Consider the following 21,897-nt stretch of genomic DNA (forward strand, 5'->3'; position numbering starts at 1 on the left):
TTCTGAAGGTGAAAGGCTGTGACAGAAACTTCAGAGCCTCCTGGAGGTAGCAAGCCCTGACAGAGAGCAAATGTGGAGGGGGGAGTTTCAGAAGACAGAGGAAGGGATGCTGGTGCTAGAATCCCCAGGCGGCTGCTGTGCAAAGAGCTCCGAGTTAGAGAGGAGGCAAGGCTAGGTCACACACACCACAAAAATGGGCTAGGCAGGAGGTGGGGCACACGGGGGTCTGAAGTTTGGGCCAACAGAATTCAAAAAGACTAGTCCCGAACAGTCCAGATCACGGATTCAAGTTGGCAACTGCAAGTCACCTGGGTAAATGAGGAAAGGTTGGTTTGGCTTGACTCAGAGTTCATAGGTGCTTTTTCTCGGGAAAGGTCCTGCCTGCGGCATCCTGGACAGCCCAGTGCACCTACCAGAGGCAGTCACCAGGCTCTGGTAGAGGCAGTCTTGGCCAGAGGGCTTGGAAATCAGGGAGGAGAAGGAGGGGGACAAGAAGAAAATCCCATGGGTTAGAAACAGGGCCTGAAGAGGTCCCTGAAGACAGAATAGGGCCAAGAGGGGAATGCCAAGGTCAGGTAGCAGGTCTCTGTCTCCTCAGAGATGGGTAAAGGTGCTGTGGAGGGACAGCTCCCAGGCTAGTGCACTGGGGACAAGGAGTTGCCCAGCTTCTCATCTCGTAAATCAGGCACATCCCAAGCCCTCCGAGGCCTGGACCACAGGCTCTACAGGCTCACCTTTGCCATCAAAGCCGAGCATCCCTTGGGACCAAGATCTCACGCTGTTCCACAACTATTTCACTATCTGCTGCTTCTCCATGAGCCCCTCGTATGCTGCACATGTGAGGTCCACACACGGGTTGGAAGTGCAGGGGCTTAAACATGGGATTTCACGTGCAAGCGAGGCTTGTACAAACTGGGTTGACAGAACAGTTTCTATTCCTTACAGTTCGAAACTGGGCAGCGGGGAACGGGGTGGGTGAGCGGGGGCATGGTAGGGGGTGGACAGGCCTGTTTTTCCCTTCAACGAGGCTAGGCAGAGAAGATCCAAATAAATGCAGGCCTTAATTCAAGCCCCTACGTTCTGATGGCTGTTAACTTTGAACACTGAAGAGGTGAACTGAATTACACTTCACTTCCTCTGCAAAGCCTCTATAAAGCTTTTCCTAAAAACTGTGGCCCCACACTAACTTGCCCTTTGCTGAGTCCTATAGCACAGCAGTTCTCAAACTTGCTCAGGTATCAGGATCACCTAGAATATGGAGGGGGAGCGGGGCAACTCTGGAGGTTAACATCCTGGGGTGGGGCATGAAAATTTGCATTCCTAAGAGACTCAAGAAGGCCCCAGGTGACACAGACACTGCTGGCCTGGGGACCACACTTGGAGACCCACAGTCATTAACACATGCTCTCTACTTTACAATTTCAGGCTTTGTATTTTGTCTGGAATTTGTCCAGAACTTTTTTGCACGTCAGTCTCTCAGGCAGATCTCAATTCTTTTGGGGCAGGGATTGTGTGTTTTATATTTCCCTCCGCATTATTTAGCATATTGGCAGACCCATAGTGGATGAAAGACATATATTGGGAACTTCGGAGGATTTGATTTCTTCAAGCAGACAGGGATCAACCGTAGTTAATTTTAGTATCCCCACATTTAGCAAAAGAGCATCTAATTTTTTCTCATCATTCACATTTGCAGAGAAAATTCTTAATTTGCTTTTCAGCAACATGCCAGTCTCATGAAAGAAAAGCTCCAGTCTTGATTTAGGGAAAAAAAAAAAAAAAAAAGAGTTCATTCCTTCATCCTTCCAAACAAGGTACAAACAGTACAACTAGACAACAATGCACATGACTGAAAAACACAACTACATTTTATATTGCTCACTACTCTTTAAATAAGTATAATTCAGATATTAAGGAAAAGAACTGCTAATCACATTAACTCATTACAGAAATCAAAATTAACTTATCACACAAAATAAATTAAAACATTAAATATTAACCTTTTCAGTGCAACATATACAGAAGTCAGAGTAACAAGTTCTAAAAATAAAAAAAAGCATCAGGTTTGTTATAATAAGGATAATGAAAAGTTGAATACTTCAGTAAGTTACTAAACCAGGGGGAGGGGCTGTTTTTCAGTACTGTGTGTATGTTCACCACTAGATCTTTCAGGAAGCCTGGTAAAATCAGTGGCTGCAGAGAACAGGTCTTACGTTCCAACATTAAGAACAAACATATGTGTTCCTCTTGTTTCTGTGATGTCCCCTTTGGTCCTGGGCTTTTGAAGCCGCCACCTTCCTTGGCTGAGTGGGTTGGCAGAAATCGAGGCCCAGGCCCTACTAGGAGGTCAGGGTCTCCTGAATGGTGCTGGAGCCTTGCCAATCCATTTCTGCCAAAATTGCCTGGAAAAGTGACTAGTGGCCCATGTGCACTGAGACCACCTGGCCCTGGAAAACCTGGGTGAAGACAGACACTTTTCTCCACCTGCAGAGCATGATTTCCCAAGAAGTTCTAGAACCACACCTCCTCCTCCCTCACCAACGCGTTGGTGAGGGGGTACCAATCACACCTCCTTCTCCTTTCTTAGGAAAATAGACTCTGGGCCATTCTGCCCACTTGGATGGAGCACCATGGCGAGCTCGTATCTTGCTTGATTCCATGTGTGTCCAGATGCATCTTTTCCAGAGCAGGGTTGGCTGCTATAGGTCTTTCTATCTAGAAGAAAATGTTTCCTGCCAGTATGCTCAAAGACGTTACAGCCTGTAGAGCAGTGGGAGAATCTAGGCTCCATAAAATATTTGGAAGCACCCCCTCCTTCTAATGGGGGCTTTTCATTTCTCCTGAGATAGACACTGGAAGCGGCTCTGATCCCCACTCTCAGGTGTGCGGCTCCTTACCAGGAAGGGCCTCAGGAACAATTCCCAAACTGCAATATTCGGCTTTCTAAAGGGCAAGGAAACACAGAGAACCTGTGAAGACGGATTAGAAGATGCTTTTTTAACCTGAAAAGGGGGCTAACCCAAAAAGTATCAACACCATGAAATGGCACAGGAATCCAATGCTTGTTGGCCACCTGATTTCTAAAAGAGAAATCACCAAAGAAGCAAGGCTCTCCTATCCTGGGCATGGACGAAGGTCCATTGAGGCCTGCCTTCACCCCAGCCTCTACTTCCAACTCTTTCAGACCTACTGGTTTACAGAGGACTGACTTGGGAGCCACCTGCAGGGAGGCACACGCTCCTTCTCTGCACGGTTCACCGCATGGTTGCCCTGGCACAAGGAAAGGGGTGCTGGCACCTGTAATGTGAGGATCAGAGCCTTCACGGACCCTAACTGTGGAGCCCCTTCAGGGAACTGAGAAGGTTCGCTCTGCTTGCATCCTCTTCCCACACCTCTGCAAAGGCTCTGGGACGCCTGAAGACTGAACGAAACATTTCCCATCAGTTCATATTCTTTAAAGGCAGTCAGATCTCAAATAGTCTCTAAAAGACCGAGGAAAGATCGTTCCAAGTAAAATGTGATCTCAAGTTAAAAACACACTACTCCACTGCCATTGGTCTCTCTAACCAGACTCTCAGACTTTCAGGAGGGTCTGATGAGAGAGAGAGGAGTGAAAATGGGGGTCTACAAAGCAGTGTCAACGGGACTGGTCTCTGAGCAAGATGCTACAGTTAGGCCTCAGCCCACATACCTGCTGCTGTAGGATGTGCCCAGGAAATGCAAGCTTAAACCTATTCTTTTATGTCAAGACCCGGGAACTGTGTCAAGTATATCGTCAGTGGGCCAGCTGGTGAACTGATCCCATTTCTGCTCCTTTTGCTTCAGGTGCAGCATCATTCCAGAAAAGTGCCAAAGCTAAGACACGGGTCATACAATTGTCTCAGTCGTACAGAATAAAGAGAAAATTCATCGAAATACACAGATTGGGGAAGAAGAATTAGAGGGGGACAAAACTACCTGACAGAAATTTTAAGCCAACTTGACATATTTTAAAGGTCCCTTTCATGATGTGTGGAAACTAGATGCACGAAGTTAATAGGTAGAAATCTTTCAGTTTTCAAATGTTAGTGAACAAAGAGTTTCCTCACATAAGGACTTCACATATTATTTTGCTGTTATTCTACTTCCAAATTTTAATGAAAATTGCTAGGGATGAGCTGTTGTTTAGTTGGAGAGGGAACCAGTGCTTTCCACAGGCAAGCCCAGTGGGGCAGAATGTACCCAGATGCCCATGAAAACAATTTCTCCTTCTCTCAAGGGAAAGCGAGGCCCACGCTGGTGGAGGTGACTTGTTAAGAGTTTTTGTTAATAAAACCAGCATCCTGAAGGGAAAAGGGAAAAATAAGTCACTGGGATATTTTTCCTAATGCTAGAAAATAAATAGGAAAGGTAAATTTCTCCTTTTAAAAATAAAGCAACAAATCGACCATGCAACAACATAGGAAGGAAATGCCTAGCCCCCCTTTCACGAACGCGGCCCAAATGCCCGTGGCTTTCCGCATGTGCTCTGTTTCTAAACATGCACTTGGAGGGCGCACTAGGAAGTGAACATGCTTAATCACAAAGCAGTGTGGTACTGTGTTTCTCTTGTGTAGAGGCACACAGGCACTCTCTTCCTGTCTCCCCCAACAAAGCCGACAGATCTCTGCTGCTGGATTTGCTAACTTTTCTACTGGAATGTATCGGGGGGCCTTTACCTGTTTTGTGTCTTAAATGACAAGGCCTCTGAGACCCAATCTTTGCTCTCATCAGCAACCCATCCTCTGCTTCCATCTCTGCACCCCCCCCCGGGTGGCCTTCCCCAAGCCTTAGCTGTCCCAAAGAGGCCAGACAGCTCTAATCAGTCAGTTGACTTTTCAGCCAGCATTACATACATCGTTAATGTAGAAGTCTGAAAAGGTTTGATGCTTTTTACATCGACTTAAGAGATTAAAGATAAAATAAAACCATCATCCATCTAATAAATAAGAAATTATCTCCGAGGGTGCCGACAGCTTGGGAAGGTCCTCAGCGTCGTATGTCTGTGGAAGACGTCAGGCTGGTTGAGGGTCTCGTGGACAGAGACAGAGGACATACACAGTTCCTCTTACCCTTGGCATCTTCATGTGGCAAACAGTTACCCTTCCTCCGCCTTCTTCTCCAATAAGTGGGTGAGGAAAAACTCAACTATGGCAACCTCCAGTTTTGGGCAGGATGGACACCATTGTGGGGAGAGGAGTCCATTAAAAAGAAACATAGCCCAGCCTCCGTGACCGGCAGAAGGCAACCACACCTACACCTGGGCTCAGGTGCGGACAGATGCACACACCTTAGCTAGGTAAACAGGAAGTCCACCCCTTTGCAATTCTTTTTTGACCAGTCTTTAAACTGTGGTCCACTGATTTCTTCTCTAGGTCACACCAAATAACCCCAAGCAGACAGAGTTCTTGACAGAGTTTCGAAGGAAGGCCCACAAAAGACAAAAAGGCTGCACAGGTGATTGCAGGCAGAGTAGGAAGGTCTGTCGGCTCGTCCTGAAGAAGTCCTTTCTTCCTCAGGCTGCCGCAGTCTACCTGGCCAAACTCCCTCTGGGCTCTTCAGACCACTGGAAGGAAGGAGAGACAAGTTAACTTCTGCATGCCAGACCCCAGCCATGCTAGGAAGACAAGCTTGGGACAGAAACTTGGAGATGCATCAGCCAATGTCACCGGGTTCTCTGGGGCAGTCAGGCCCAGGTCCAAGGTCCTCTGGTTCAACCTCAGGGGCAGCAGCTTCTGAAATTGTACTTTTAGTGCCAAAGGAAAGGCTGAAGAGAATGGGGATGCACCGTGTTATGAGGGCCTTCGTTCAACTGGAGGACAGTCAGCCCAGCCTGTGCTGGTGCCTCCGTAAGGGGTGGCTTCATGGGCAGCCAAGGAGCTGGCTGAGGGCTCTGGTGGCAGAATGGCTTCTCCTCAGGCCATATGAGAATGGACTCATTTGTTTCTCAATGGGTGGGGCTCTGAGGCATCCTCTGTGGCTCACGGGAGGCAGCATGGACTTAGCTCCCCACAGCTCAAGAATCCAGCTTGGCCCGGACATCTTCCTGCCCTGGTCCCTCCTGTGGTTCCTCTGGAGGTGGAGAGGTATGCATCATCTCAGGGAGGGGGCTTTAGCCTCAGTGCCCATCTCTGGAAGGCCGGACCCATCTGAGGCTCCAAGCTAATGTCCTCCCAAATGTGGGTAGAGAAGTGACATTAATAAGAAACTACCCCAAATGACTCTGCTGAGGTGCACACAAATAGTACAAAATCTACTATAAATTTTAAATAATTTCTCCACTGGTGCTAAATAACAAAATAAGAAGCGTGTTAGCTCAATGGATGGTCCTCCGAGTCAGTGGAAGAGAGATTTGAGTGGAGTCTTCAGAGTTCCTGGCTCGCATCCTAGCTCCCCCATGGACTTACGGTGGGATGCATGCAGAACTTTGGCAGACTCAGTTTACCTACATCACTGACAAATCCTCTTCCTCTGAAGGCCATTACGAGGACTGATGGATTAACATCCTCAAGAGTTGCGGGCCCCCTGATTAAAAAGACCTGCTGATGCATGATTACTACAGGTCCTGAATAACCTGCTCCTGGGCCTTCAGCACCTTCCAGGTCAGACCGCCAGGAGGTTTAGTGAACACGTCGGTGCTCCAGCTTCCCAGTCACCCTTCTTCCTACTCTGTTCATGCAACCTTGAGCTTCTGGAATGCCAACTGTTTACTAGAGAAGGTCACTCTTGGTGGATTAGCCTGTGGTGACTGTCTCTTGTCTCACTACTTCCTGAAAAGGAACTTTAAATTTATAATGGGCTCTGCTGGTCAAAAGAGCATTTTAGAAAAATTTGTTGACGTGCAACTTTTCAGGACTCGTCTTGATAAAAGAGCTGTTGGCCTCCGTGAGCCCCAAGCTAGTAATGCTCAGATGAGGACTCCTGAGGTGCGGGTTTGGTTCCACATCAGGATGCCCGATATTCGTCATGGGTGTCAGTGAAAATGTTCATGAAACATCAGACATCAAAGCTTAACGAAGATCACGGGATGTAAGAGCTAAAGAGTCCTGAGAGACCTGTAGGTTAAATCCCTAATTTCACCAATGGGAAAAGGAAGGGGACTTTCTCAAGGGAAAGAGAACAGACATCGGTTGTGTGTCTACAACCTGTGGTACACTGTACTAGGTACTTTATGTAGGTACTCATTCAATTTGCACATCTTTTAAATAAGAAAACAGATGCTCAGAGAGGTTAATTAACTTGTCAAAGGTCACACAGGCCAGTAAAGATAAAAGAGCTTCCTTTTGTAAAAATTTTTTAAAATGTTTATTTTTATGAGAGAGAGACAGAGTGCATGTGAGGGAGGGGCAGAGAGAGAGAGAGAGAGAGAGAGAGAGACACACACACACACACAGAATCCGAAGCAGTCTCCGGGCTCTGGAGCCCAACGTGGGGCTCAAACTCATGAGCCCTGAGATCATGACTTGAGCTGAAGTTGGAAGGTTAACCGACTGAGCCACCCAGGTGCCCCAAAAGAGCTTCCTTCTGTGTAAAACATACCTCAGAATAAACTAAACTTGACTTGGTAGGATAAACGTCCTCTCCCTTTTCTCCCTCTTCCTGCTACACCCTCTAAGAACTTCTGCCCTGCCCTGGAGAAGGTGGTTGTTTTCTCCACCCAGTTGTGTCTCCCGAGGGAAAAAGGCCCCTCCCCGAGGCAGCCCCTTACCTGTCTCTGAGTGGCAGCAAGCAGTCCTTCCCTTCAGCAGGGCACTGGGCTTCTCGTGCCGGCAGATGAGGGCCTGGCACCACTCACAGTGTTTCCGGACCTGGCAGCAGCTGCAGACACAGAGAACACGGGCTGGGCGGGAGCCTGGCAGGAGTGCTCGGCTGGTGCAGTGTCTGCCTAAAGAGCCTGCTGGGCAGCTCTGGGCTCTGAACCGGCCTTCCCGTGGAGGCCTCTGGAGGGACAGACACACACAGCAGGCGGCCGAGTGTCTTGCAGGATGGTGTCTTTTGGGGGAAGAGGCCAGCTAACAAGAGCACCTGTTGGTCACTTCAAGGAACCGCCTCTGTTTGCACAGCTCTGCTTTGGGCTTGCAGGGCAACCTGACCACCCACCCGGTTGCTCTGTCCATAAAGCAGCAGTTGGGTGACTCCCTAAATGTAGTAATGGCCTCAGCACTGCTGTCAGGACTGGGACAAAGCAGCCACTTCAGGCTGGCAGGGCTGTGAGGGCTTGGGGAGGGGAATCGTCCATCAGTATTGCCAGCAGCATGGCTGAACTGACCCGTGGAAAGAATGAAAGAATGAGTCATGAGTCTCTGTGGTTTTGAATCTCTCTCTGAGGACTAATACTCTCTAGTTGTGGCAAACCCAACCTCTTGGTGAACCTCTGTCACCCAGAGTCCTGAAGCATCAGAGTTATGAATGTTCCTGCCTTCTTCTGTGGGCAGGAATGAATAGTTTGCAGAGTTAGCATGAAAAAAGAGTCAGGGAGCCCAAAAGGAGGGCAGAGAAGCAAGCACGGAGTAAGACATTGATTACCTAGAGACACTTAGAGCTGTGTCCTGTGGGATACTGCAGAGGACTTTGTTTCTACTCATTCTAACCTTGACATGGGCATAATCCATGCATCCACCCACCGGGGCTGGGCAGGGTCTCCTGGTGGACATGGGCCCGGAGTCAAGTGAGAAAACGATCCCCTGTTGCTGTGCTTCCCTCTTGGTACCTGGTGGCATCTCATGACCTCTACCCTAGCCCCTCTTTCCTGGTGCTGTCCTGGGAAGGCTACCAGGGCCCCCAAATCTTTGGGCAGCAGAGCCTAGAAGGAGCCCAAGACCTTTCCGCCCAACATACGTCTGCCACGGTGGTCAGAGCAGTCCATCTCGGCATGGTGCCCTCCTGATCGTAGAGTCCAAGATCGGGAAGGATCTAGAGGATCTGATTACAGATCCACCAGAGACTGTTCTTTTGCAGTCAGCTAGCAGTGGGCTTACTCCAGTCACTGCCTAACAAGGAGCATCCATCCCAGGGCAGTGAGACCAAGGCCTCCAGGTCCCTCTGGCATGAGATAAGCTGGTCCCAACCAACTATGCAACTCAGGAGGGCCCCATGCCTAGGCAACCAGCAGCCTGGTTGGGGTGAGGGCTTGGTTTCTGGCTCAGGGATTCTTTTTTAAAATGTTTATTTATTTTGAGAAAGGCGGGGGAAGAGGGAGAGAAGAAAAGAGGGGGAGGGAGAGGGAGAGGGAGAGGCAGAGCAAGGGAATCCCAAGCAGGCTCCACACTGAGTGTGGGGCCCAATGCAGGGTTCAACCTCACAACCATCATGACCTGAGCCGAAATCAAGAGTCACTTAACTGACTGAGCTACCCAAGTGCCCCTGGCTCAGGGATTCCGACCTTGGTCTTTGGCAAGGATAGGCTGGGAAAAGACAGAAGAGAGGAGGGACTGGCTGCCTCCTTGAGAATGAGAGAGGCTGCCCAGGAATCCTAAATTGTCCCTGTCTTCAGAGAATCTGGCAAAATTGCTTTTAAATCCCTTTGAAGAAGCTCACGGAGGCACCAAATCTTGTTCCTAAGACTCTGGAACCCTCCTGGCCATAGAAATAGGACTATGGAAATGATGGGTGTGCACACAGCTAGTCATGAGAACTGTCGTTGTGAGTGGCAGAGCCTGGGCTACGCCCCAGTCTCAACCAGAGCTGTCTGCCTACCACCTTTACCAAGGCAGGCGAGAGTGGAACAGACACTGCTTGAAGTGGAAGGAAAGGCCAACTCAATTGAACCTCATCCCTCACCACTTAATGCTGGCTTGGGCCAGGAGAAGGATGTGAAACTATGGCTCTGAGGGGCACTCCATTCGCTGCCAGAACCAGGTTGCCCCAACAGCAACAAACCAATAAATAAACAGGACAGAGACTCATAATTATCTGTCCAAATTCCAGACAACCTTAGAGGGCTGAAGTCTGGCTTCCTTCATTAACACACAGCCGCTTACTCCAGCCTTTGCCGGAATGGCCCATCCACTAGTCTCTGCCATGAGTTAATCCACACCGAGCTGACTGGTAGCCTTTAGTTATTCTGTGGATTCCTTGTGCATGTCCAATTAGATATAAATTCTCAGAGGACTTGCTCTGTGAATTAGAGGTCTCTAGATATTTCCAGGGAATAAATCTGGCCAGCTGCTGCGAATACAGGACTTGGGTGTCTGCCTTTGTGGAGCAGTCCCGTTGGGAGATACAGGCAAGCAAGCAGGTCCAAGAACAGGGTGTCTACTGGCTCGGGAAGATGTTCTGGAAGAAGCAGGGCAGACACTGAGTTTTGGAAGCTGAGGAGGGGCAGAGACATGGAGAAGGGCTGTCACCAGCCTGTCAAAATAACAACCAAGACCTTTGACGTGGCTTTGGGATTTGCAAAGTGACTTTGGCAGAGAGGAAGCACCTCTGCCACTTGCTAAATGAGGCTGAGAGCCATTTCTAGTTCCTCTGGAACACCTGCACGTTGCTATCACAACTCTGAAGGCTCCAAACCCAACAGCAGGAGAGAGCACGTGCCTTTGCTTCTATGCCAGCTTCCAGCAATGTGCAGACTCACTGCTGGGGGACCTTCCCAGGATGTGTGTCCTTCACACAGCCTGGCTGTTACCTGAGTTCCTCTTGGCTTTGCTGACACCAGTCAGACACCACAGAATAAACCATGCCGAGGTGGCCCGGTTATCTGGGCATGCCGCAAATGTCCCGGACAGGGCCTCGAACTTAGGGGCAGCAAATACTTACTGTATCAGCACACATGCGATGATGAGGACAGCCAGGGCCACGATGGAGACCACCACCAAGGCGGTGATGGCTTGCTTCTTCTGGCTGGCGGCCACCACAGCCAGGAGGTCGGCATGCTCACAGCGTGCACCAACATACCCAGAATGGCAGCTGGGGAAGAAAGGAATGTCAGCATGCTCTTCTGATGGAAGGTCTTGTTCGCCCATCTTCCCCTAGGAAGGCTGGGCCAGAGGGACCCAAAGCCCTAGGAAAAGCCCAAAGGGGCCCCTCCAGCCTCTGCTATTGGATGCAAAGGGATCAGCAAACTCCCTGCCATTTCCCTGAATGGGCACCTCTTCCTTGGAGAATGAGGAGTAACTAATCGGCTTGCTCATCTGTGGAAGCATTCATTATTATTGTTACCATGTCAGATGGTGGGGATAGAGAAGGCAGCAAACGTGTTCAGGACACGAAGTTCATTTTGGCAGTTCATAAAAATCCAGGTTATTTTTAAACTAAGTGTGTGTATTCAGAATTCGATGGTGAGAGAGAGAACACACGCTAACCCAGAGGGAGACACAGGCTGTGGTTTGCTTTTTTATCCTCTTCATCACATTTAATTAGCCCTGCAAGCATTTACCCAGTGCCCAGCACACGGGGTGGGGGTGGGGGCGTACTCAAGTAGGGGCCGGTGCCACTCTCTGGGAAATGCAGGACTTGAGAAGCCACTAGTCTGCTTCTCATTTCCAACACCACCTGGCCTCATTCCACTGGAGGAGGATCAGTAAAGGGCACAAAAGAGGCCATGCTCTTGAACGTGCACATGGCCTGTGAAGGGCAATACTGACACAAGGGGATATTATTACTGGTATTGCTAGTATCCAAGGGCTCTTTCGCTTCTGTAACAGCCTCCTCCTGTGTGCAGAAGGCTGTTGCTACTCCTTCCATATATATAACTCTTGCTTATGCTAACCTCCCCACCCCCTCAATCCTGGGGCAGCCATAAGTGGTTCTTGGAGGATGAACCCTCAGGAAAGGTTCTAGTCATAAGGAAGGGATGCTCATTTTCTGATGAAGGCATTTTTTCCCCCTCCAAGCATAGGGTTCTTCTCAACAGAAGATACTTTGCTTAGGTACAGGTCCCTTTGTTCGGGTGATTTTGTTATTATAAAGAAAATGGTTGATCACCATCGTCTTCTCAGGTGGGGAAATTTCCTTCCCACAGGGGACTTCCCCAAGAGCAGCCCTGCACCAAACATCACACACTGGATTTAAAGTTTTGTTTTGGTTTCCCCCCCAGCCATGGCAATGAGAGCTGTAAACTTTTTTTTTTTTTCCCCCAAGAGTCTACCTTTTGATGAAGTAGTCAGTCTCTCTCCTTCACTTTTAGATTTAAAGGCCTTTGAAGAACAAGGAGAAATAAAAGGGGATTAAGGGTTCTGGTTGCCTGCTATTGTGCCCAGGGCCAGCCCCAGGGGTGTTACATTTGTGGTTCCCCTACACCTGGACTCCTGGGCCACCAGACCCCAGATGCCAGTGGGATCCTTGGGGCCACAGGATAAACACAGTATCTTTTTCTGGAACACAGGTTTTGCTCAATGTTAACAAAAATGTAACAATTTTCATGTTAAAGGAACAGGTAGTGTAGAGTTTAAGATTTGTGACAAACAGGAGATACTGCGAAAATTGCTGGTTAAGGCTTCACCCTGAACTACCACAGCATAGAAGCTTGTCTCTAGCACTGCTTAATGGAAAAGTCTTTCGTGGGGGCTCTTTGTCCCATAGCCCACTTGTTATATACCTTTCTTAAAGGGTTTTTTTTTTTTTTTTTTCAGTTTGAATTCAGGCCCTTGCTTTTCTGTTAAGGGTTATTGTACATTTCACCTACGTTTTCCCATTTAATCCTTGCACAGAAAAGTCAAAGTCATTTGCCTGTGTCACACTGCTAGACAAGAGAGAAATTCACACCCAGGTCTGTTTAGCCCAGAGTCTGGATTCTTGCTCATTCATCAGGCTGCTTCCCCCCACATACTCAAAAGGGTTTGGGGTAAGAATGCCACAGGTTAAGCTCCTGATCAAACGTGCCTTTTGGTTTAGGCTCCAATCTTGAAAAGGTAAAAGAGATTTGAAGTTTTCGGTTCAACAAAGGTGCAAGTAAAGAAGCTGAGGGGGGCCAACTAGGACACAGGGCACCATGTAGGGTTCTCTACAGACCCGAGGACAAGAGAGCAGCCTCCAGATGCAGGAGGGACAAAGTCGTAGAGGGGGATCTCTAGCAAGACTTTCCTTAAAAAGGATCTAGATCACAGAACTCTTGACTGTCCCAGACCTGGGCTGAGGGAGGAGACTGAGGGCCTGTGGGCCAGGGGCAGGTTTTTGTTTGGTTTTAATAACAAAATTATGTGAAGGTCAAAATCAAGAAACAGCTCAACCTGTGGGCTGTGGAGAAAACAAAGGCACTGGCCCCTTCCCACTGGGGGAAGCAGACAGTGGACTGGACCGGAGGCTGATGGGCTAAGCAACAGTGGAGGTGCCGCATAGATCGAAGCTGTCAGCATCCGGAGAGAACCCTGTATGGGGTCCCTGTTCCAGCCTGACCTTCAGTTTTCACCCTGCACCCAGTTGGCTCCCTGTGGACTTCCACTTTTTGGTATTTGACACCCCCTCTCTGCAGGGCCTGAATCCTCTCCATTTTATCTCCCATAACCTAGGTTCCAGCCGACCCAAGATGCCCCCCCCCCCCCCAGCCCAGTGTCAAATAAACCAGTGCCAATGCCGGGCATATAGGCACATGGACATACCTGCCTGGTCTATGCATGATCACCTACCACTCTCCACTTGCCCATCTCACCTGCTGCCACCTTCTCTGACTGGAATGTTATTTCTCACTCTCCCCATCAGACTCCGTCTCAAAGATCACATTCTCCAAAAAGGTAATTTACAGACTCATTCCTTTACCCAGTCACCCATACATCCGTTTGCCTTATCTCTTTGCGTGGATCTAACTTCGCCTCTTCTGAACGCCCTCAGAATCACTGCCCTCCCCACCAGCCTCACTTCAGGTCAGTCTCCGTGCTCCTTCGGGCAAGACCCAGGTCTACAAAGACTGGTGAACCACTGAACAGGAGGGGGCTGAGGAGGTTGGGCCTTGGGATCAACTGTCACATTCCTCCTCGGGACTTGCAGCCAAGCCAATGGGACGTCTACAGACAGGTGTTTATGCTGCTTCCTCCCAGGGCAGTGCAGTGAGGATCTGTGTAACTATCTGTGAGAGGTCCAGGCTAAGCACTCCTATTTCCGAAATAGTCCTACTCTGACCTGCAGGCCCTTGGGAGAGAAGGATTCTAACACCTTCACAACCACTTGGTTCTGCAAACCTTACGGATTAACACATCAATGCTGGGGACTCCAAGAAAACCTGTTTAAATAAACGAGCGGCAGCCAAGCGCTAATTACAACACACACCATTTATTGCAGGCACTGTGCCAAACTTCCATATGAATCCATCTCTCTTATTCCCAACAATCACAGCTGCATGTGAGGTCAGCGTTGCTAGTTACCTTCTTTACAGATGAGGAAACAGGGGCTTCTGGGTTTAAAAACTAACAATCTCAACCATGAAGGCTACCTTTCTAGGGTAATGCAGACTTGTCTGGAAGATACTCTGGGACAGTGATTTCGTGACAAGCTCACAAACCTCACTGCAAAAAGGCCAGGTTGCTCACTCCCCTGTAAAGAGGTCTCCTTGCTGTGGTGTGGCAAGGTGCCAAGATGCCCCCAGACGCTGTAGTCTTAACTCACTAAGAAAGATAACTCTTTGGGCTGGGTCACCTTTTGCTGATTTTCCATATTCTTCCTTCCAGAGGAACATTTCCCATTTGTGTGCTGGGCCCTTCACAACCAGCTCTGCCTCAAAAACACCCCTGGCAGGGGTCCTAGCCCACCGGGAAAGTCTTCATGTCAACAGGAATGCCCCAGTCACCTAGTGTCACGGCTGCAAACACTCACATTTCAGTCTCATTGAATTAGGGAGCCCAATGTGCCTATGAACGAAAACTTCTCCAGCGAGGCACAGGAGGCACACGGGTTGCTGCCTAACAGGCGAGACTCTAGGTCATGGCCTAGGTGAGCTCTGAGAATAGCAGATCTTAGCCCCAGGCAGCACGACTACAGCTGGGAGGCAGAATAACCTGTGGTTCAGATCCTTGGGCTTTACCCAAGATCAGAATTTCTCTGAAAATGGGTGTTTTGAAGAAAAGGCCAAAGGTAATTCTGATGAAGCCAGAGTTGAGAGCCACCATGAAGGTTTTACTAGTGACATCGACTTTGGCCGCCCACTGGAATTGCCTGGGGAACTTGAAAAAATCCTGATGTCCAGGCCATACCCTAGACCAACTGTATCAAAATCTCTGGGAGTAAGGCCTGAGTATTAGTATTTTTAAAGCTCCTCGATGATTCCCCCGGGCAGCTAAAGTTGACAGCCACAATTTAGAATTTTTGGCCTTGAGATTGCGGGAGGTTCTTTCTCCTCCCCAATCGTTGGTAGTAATGGGGATGCTTCGCAGTTGCTTTTTATAAGGTGGGGAAAAAGAAAAGTTTTGGTGACATACCTTTTTTTTTTTTTTAAACTACCCAAGCTTCTACTGATACCCGACTTAATTATGCCCATTATTTTAGGTACAAGTCACATAAGGAGGGGAAGAGTCATCTCACCTGGTTGCAAATGAATCATGCTTGACTCAGTTAAGGTCCTGTACTTTACCTCAAGTAGGCCTTGGTTCCCACCTGACTACACAGTACAATCACCAGGGAAGATTTGGAAAATGCCAAGGCCAAGGTCACACCCCCAGAAATGCCCATCCAAGTGGAGTGGGCACCCAGGTGATTCAAATGTGCATCCAGGCCTGAGAACCACTGAGGTAGAACTATTACTTAAGTACACAATCAAGAACCAACAACTCAAAACCTACTATTTCTAAATCTCCTTTCTCCTTCCCTCCTTCTGGGCATTGCCCCAGGATGGTGGCTATAAAATGGGCCCCCTCCTATCAGGCGCAGGAGAAATGGGAGATGCTATCCCCCTGTTTAAGAAAGGAATCTGAATAAAATAGGAGTCGTTTTATCACAAGGGTGGAATGGAAAATGTGTAAGACTGAACATGTCCTTACATCATTTGACCGATTTCATCTGTCTAGAGTGGGGTTTGCCAAACTCAAGATTGTGGAATGCTGTTTTGTCTTCATAATTCTGAAATGAGGCTCTGGGATCCCATTCAGGCTATTTCCCCCAATAAGAACCCAAACGAAAGAAGTGTACAAGAAAGAAAGAGTGCCACATAGAAGGGAAAAGGAGTCTGGCTGAGCTGCAAAAGGAGCCATTGTGGCTGGAGAGAAAGGCAATGTGCTCCAGCCAGGTGGATCCCCAAGGCCTTTTCATTTTGGTTACTAAGTCAAGAATGCTTTGGTGCTTTTCACAGGAGCACATTGTGGCTGTGGGCCTCTCCGTCTGAACAAGAAGAATGACATTATCCATGATACGCCTTTCTTTCTCCTGTGCTGAGGGCTTTAAGGCCTTCTGGCCCCCACGAGTTGCTAAGTTTTCCCCCTAAGTTCCTGTTTTGCCTGGTTCACAGGGCCCTTTTACAATTTTCAAAAAAATATATAATAATGCATATAGAGTTATGCTCTTAAATATTTTTTTCTTAAAAAAATTTCTCCAACTAGAAAAGGAATGTGTCTAAGCAAATTGGAAAGCACATAAATAACAAGGCAGGAAGTAAAAGCTCACATTGTTGCCCACCTCCCCAAATTGCAAACTGACATGTTTCTTTTTGAACTATTTCTCTGTACTTTTAAACGTAGTTTTGGGGTTTTTTGTGTTTTGTTTGTTTTACAATTTTGTGTCAGTATCTCATCTCCTATCTCCTTACTATTTTGCTGTCATTAGAGAATTGCAAGTCATTTAAAATGTTGTGCAGTAATATATGTGCACAGGTTGCTTCACCAAACCCTTACCATTTAGGCAGTCTCCAATTATGATAGCATAACTACTGTCAGGTGATTACCTTAAGGTACACACTTTGTTTGCATTTGAGATTGTTTCCTCAGGATAGGGTCCCATGCGAGGACACAACATGGTACAGACTTTGGAGCCAAAGTTTCCTGGGTTCAAATCTCAACCCCCACTTGAATGCCTGTGTGACCCTCAGCAAATTATTTAGCCTCTCTGTGCCACTGATTCTGCATCTTTAAAATAGGATAGTAAAACTTACAGAGTTGTTATAAGCACTTCACAAAATTGTGACGTGTCTGACACAAGTGCTGTGTAAGTGCTAAAAATGTAAATAAAAGGATGGCAGCATTTTTAATGCTCTTGAGAGACATTGTCTTTATAAACAATGATGTATTCTCTGGCAGGAGGCTAGTGCTCTGTCTTTTAGCCAAGTCTTTTGGCATAGGTCCTAAGATATGGTCTTCAATATGGGGGCCAAGGACCAAAGTGATTAAGGACCAAGGACCATGCTTTTAAAAATACGTTTACACTAACTTGCCTTTAACATGGACAAGTTCCATAGGGCTGGGGTAGGAGTGGGGGACCTGAGCACAAAGACACCTGTGTTCTGCTTACCCACTGTTGGCCTCTTAAGAAGTGGATTCGCAAAGTCCTATAGCTTCTCTGTCTCAACGGCTGGGGAGTAGGGGTCTGGATGGGGTAAGGGCTCGCTCTCTGCAGCTCTGATCCCAGGGCCTCATGGACAGCATGGGTTCCATGGTCTACCCGCCTTCCATGGCTCCTTTTGGCAGGACCCTATAGCATCTTCCAGCTGCGGCAACGGTAACAATGCCTGGTAACAGAGCCCTTATGCTCTGCGGGGAACCAGGCTTGGATGTTCTCCACTGCTATCTGATTGGACTCCTGCAATGATGGAAACAGTCCATATCTGTGCTGGCAAACACAGTAGCCACTAGGCCTGCAGGTGCTGAGTATTTGAAGTGTGGCTAGTGAGCCTTGGAAACTACATTTTAATTGAGTGAATTCATTTAAATAGCTCCGGGTGTCTAGAGGCTCTCATCCGGGACAGCAATAGCTATACACACATATGGTCACTGGGTCCTCACCACAATCCTGAGAAATATTAACATCCCCATTTTATACACAAAGAGACTGAGGATTAATGGGGCTAAGTCACTTGCGTAAGAGACTCCTGTCTGACCTCCAAATCCATGCCTTTAACTGCTGCGTTATCCTGCCTAGCGTGCGACTCTCAGTGTCTGCTTCTGGTGTGGGGAGAGAGAGAATGAGGACGTGCGCTTTCTCCAGACATATGGATGGAATGATGTCATAACTATTCTCTTGTTCAAAGTAAGCTCTACACCCAACGTGAGGCCTGAATCCATGACTCTGAGATCAAGAGTCACATGCTCTATGGACAGAGCCGGCCAGGTGCCCAAATGTCGTAACTTCTTAACCCCTCTACCCCACCATCTGGCAGCCGTTGAGATGAAACAAGATCTACGTCGAGTCACTCAAGCCCCAAACTCTTGGTGGGGTTGGTGCGGGGTGGGGGGATACATCCTTAGTCACATCGCAGCCTGCTGGCACACTGATGGCACTCACTTCTCTGTGGATGTTTGGCTCTAGAATGTACTGTGGCCAGGGCCATGTGAGATGTTTTCCTTGGCTCAGCAATTTGTTTTCACACTTTGCTGTGGGAAAGTTAAGTCAGGGAGTTCAATCACTGAAGAGCATTTTGGACAGGTGAGAAACTTCTAACTGGTTGCCACTGGCTGACGACACTGGAACTTTTCTGGGTGTCTTCCTTCAACTGTTTTCCTTTGTTTGAAGGCTTCTGCAGGCAGCAGACCAACAGTGTGCTGCATTGGCCTCAGGGGAAAAACGGTGTGGAAGTCCTAACCCTGCATTTCTATGGCTTTATGATCTTTGGCAATCCTTCTCCCATTTGTTTCCTGATGTAATTGGGTTCTAGTGAGAATTAACTAAAGGAAGACACAAAATAAAATTGAGGGTTCATCGGAAACATAAATGTTTAAGGATTCTGTTCACTACCTTTGGCTATTTCTGACTAGTTATTTGTTTTAACTTTTTTTCTTTACCTCATATTTTATTTAGTGTGATGTGTCATTTTATTTAGGTTTTCCGGAAACCTAAAGACTATTGTTCTTATAAAAAACAAAGCTTTGGCGTGACAGTATTTTAGAAAGCGCTCCCTCTTTTGAGACTAGTCTTGGGTCACTGTGGGTTTTCTTTATATGGCCTTGACAGATAGTGGCCTTACCTCAAGGTATGTTGGTTTTATTGACCAGAATGTCAATAAATTGACCAGAATGTCAGTGACCCAAATCTGGGGTGGTTCCTAAGAGTGAGAACAGAATGTTCTGCTTTCTCTGCATGGACTCAGAGTTTCTGGACCAGTGGGAATTAATTAATTATCGCATTCTTCTAGGCGCTGTAAATACAAAGGGCATAAGGTGTGGTCCTGTCCTCACCAAGCTTACAAGCTCACATGGCAGAAGTGAGCAAAGTGGGCTGATGTGAGGAGAGCAGAAGTGGCAGCGGAATGATCAGGGGCTGACATCTGCTTCAGTGTTGGGGAACAGGGGAGAGAGAGGTGGAAATGAGAAGCGGAGAGGGCAAGCCCTGTCTGGGAATGGTGGGGCAGGTGCACCTGTGTTCCAGCCACATGGCACATTTGGGAGTTCAGGCCTGATGCTGCCTATTCAAGAGGGCTGGGCATCCGTATGGAGAGTGAAACCTGACTTCTAAAATCCTGACAACTAACTAAAACTACCAAAGAACAACGCAGATCATCACCTACCACTATGTAAAACTTATCTGTTGGCTGAATACCACCCCCTGGACTGCCAAGATCCAGTGGGGAAACTGAGGTAAAGAGGTGGTAATTGCTTGCATTGCTGTGCATCCCCACAGATGGTCAGCTTTTCCAAACCACAAGGATGGCCCAGCTGTTTCCAGAGATCCTGTACTCAGCCCACAGAAAGGACTTTAAGTCTGTGGTCAAGGCAAAGAACCTGAGAATGACCTTGACCTTTTTCTTCACATGCTGGGGAAAGGTGCCAACACCGTTCTTGGAAACAAAAGAGCTTAGTGATTTGAGGTGTTAAAAAACAAAATTCAATTGAGTACATTTTATAAATTTTTTTTTAATGTTTACTTTTTGAGAGACAGAGTGTGAGTGGGGGAGAGGCAGAGAGAGAGGGAGACAGAATCTGAAGCAGGCTCCAGGCTCTGAGCTGTCAGCACAGAGCCTGGCACAGGGCTCTAACTCATGAACTCATGAGATCCCCATGATCTGAGCCGAAGTTGGACGCTTAACCGATTGAGCCACCCAGGCGCCCCCAACTTTGTAAATTTTAATATCAAATTAGAAAGGAGCTCCAAGGAGCTGTATGAGATGGAAGACTTGTATAAGCAGGAGGGGGCAGGGACAGGGAAAGAGTGGATGACCTCATCTTTCTTTGGGGGACAGAAGGGGTCTATCAGGTGAATTACCTCACTAGAGCACACCAGGAAATTCCAGCCTGACCAGCTAAGCACATTTCTGGTGAAGGCTGAAACTGCAATTAGGTTAGGTATTAAGTTTTGGTTTGGTGATGTGGACTTAGCACAAGAGACTCCATTTTGGACCTGCTGTCCTTTTTTTAAACAGAGGTGAACTTGTACTTATTTATTTTTTTGTAACAGAGGTGAACTTTTTAAGGCTGAGACAGAGTGCCCTCTGGGGCAGTGGCTGAGAACATGGGCTTGGTAGGTGGAATTGATCAGCCTGAATCCCATGCTCTACCATTAACTCGCTCTGGGACTCTGGGAATACTGCTCCTGTGAGCCGACTCAGTTTTCTCATTTCTACAACAAGAATTCCCACTTGAGGATGGAGTTGTGAGGACTCCATGAGTCACTGTATATAGAGTGTTGGGAACCATGCCTGGCACATAGCTGCAGTTTTTATTGAAAGCTGATTATTAATAGAAATATTTATAATGTGGATGGGGGGAGGGACAGCCGGTCATCCTGATTATCAAAATGCAATGGTGTGTAAATGTGATGGACAGTCACCTCCCTGAGCCAAGAGCGGGGCTTGGGGCACAGACCGAAGAGGCTAAGAAAAGTACTTGCCCCTCCCCTGCTTTCAGAGGGCTTCTGCCAGCTGCTGGGGGTCTCAGCCACAGATGAGGTTGTTGTTTTGACTCATCTGATGACCCAGGCTTGAGGTTGCCCGCTCTTGAAAAGTTTATACCAGCCTCTCATCTGGTGGGGAAGGCACCCGAGGAAGGAAAACTAAACTGACACAAATTTGGTCAGAACTCGGCAAAGATTTGCCCTCTTTCTTCAAAGAGGATCCTCCCCACCTCTAGACGGGTGCACTGGGCACTGCTGGAGGGTCAAATGCCTTCTGCCTGCTGCATTGGGGGGCTTCCTGATGTCTGGGCCAGAGGTAAAACTTCCCTTCAGGGCTAGTGTTTTCTACAATGACTTGGCTACTAACAAAAAGTCCCTCAGGGCCCCCTATGTGTATCTGAATAAAAATGATCATGAATAATGACTGACTGTCATCATCACTGTGCTTTGCGTTTACAGGGTAGGGAGGGCTCAAGCTCTGGGGACAAGACCTGGGGGCCTCCCACAGTCCTGTCTGGAGGAAGGTAGCTGGATGCTTCTCCAGGTGAGGCTCAGAGCCACCTGAGGGGCCTGTCCATGTTCATACAGCTGCATCTCAGGAAGAGGAACGTCCAGCTCACCACTTTACTGTGGCAGCTCTCTGGACCCACAATCTCTCCTGGGCTAAAGCATCAGATACCCTTAGCATCATAGTTAAGAACTCAGCTTCAGGAGCCAGATTATCTGAGTCTGAACGTGAGCTCTGCTATGCGACCTGGGCACAACCTCTCTGTGGGTTCATTATGGGGATTACATGAGTTAACATATGGCGAATGCCTGGAAGTCTGGCATGAAGCAAAAGCTCAATAAATGCCAGCTTTTGTTCACATTTACTATTACTTACTGGTGCTATTAAGTTGAACCAAATGGAATTGCTGCCTTTCCAGCATTTGTGACCTATAAAAATGGCAACTTCATATAGATGGGTGGTTTTTTTACATTTCT

General features: G+C 47.9%; 1 protein-coding gene across 6 annotated transcripts in view; it reads right to left on the reverse strand.

The window, feature by feature from the left end:
• Positions 1 to 21,897, reverse strand: part of TGFA (transforming growth factor alpha) — a 115,519-nt gene that overhangs the window by 4,925 nt on the left and 88,697 nt on the right. For 4 of the 6 annotated variants that reach the window (XM_027072261.2, XM_027072260.2, XM_053200728.1 and 1 more), the window contains exons 4-5: positions 10,777 to 10,926; positions 7,727 to 7,836 (exon numbers count right to left, since the gene is read on the reverse strand). In XM_027072261.2, the coding sequence (XP_026928062.1) occupies positions 7,727 to 7,836; positions 10,777 to 10,926 (260 nt within the window). Of the gene's footprint in view, positions 1 to 1,846; positions 5,585 to 7,726; positions 7,837 to 10,776; positions 10,927 to 21,897 lie in introns of those variants that run through there. The other 2 variants (XM_027072262.2, XM_053200730.1) reach the window with 1 other exon arrangement.

This window comes from Acinonyx jubatus, chromosome A3 (assembly GCF_027475565.1).
Source record: "Acinonyx jubatus isolate Ajub_Pintada_27869175 chromosome A3, VMU_Ajub_asm_v1.0, whole genome shotgun sequence".
In the NCBI taxonomy this organism is placed as follows: domain Eukaryota; kingdom Metazoa; phylum Chordata; class Mammalia; order Carnivora; family Felidae; genus Acinonyx; species Acinonyx jubatus.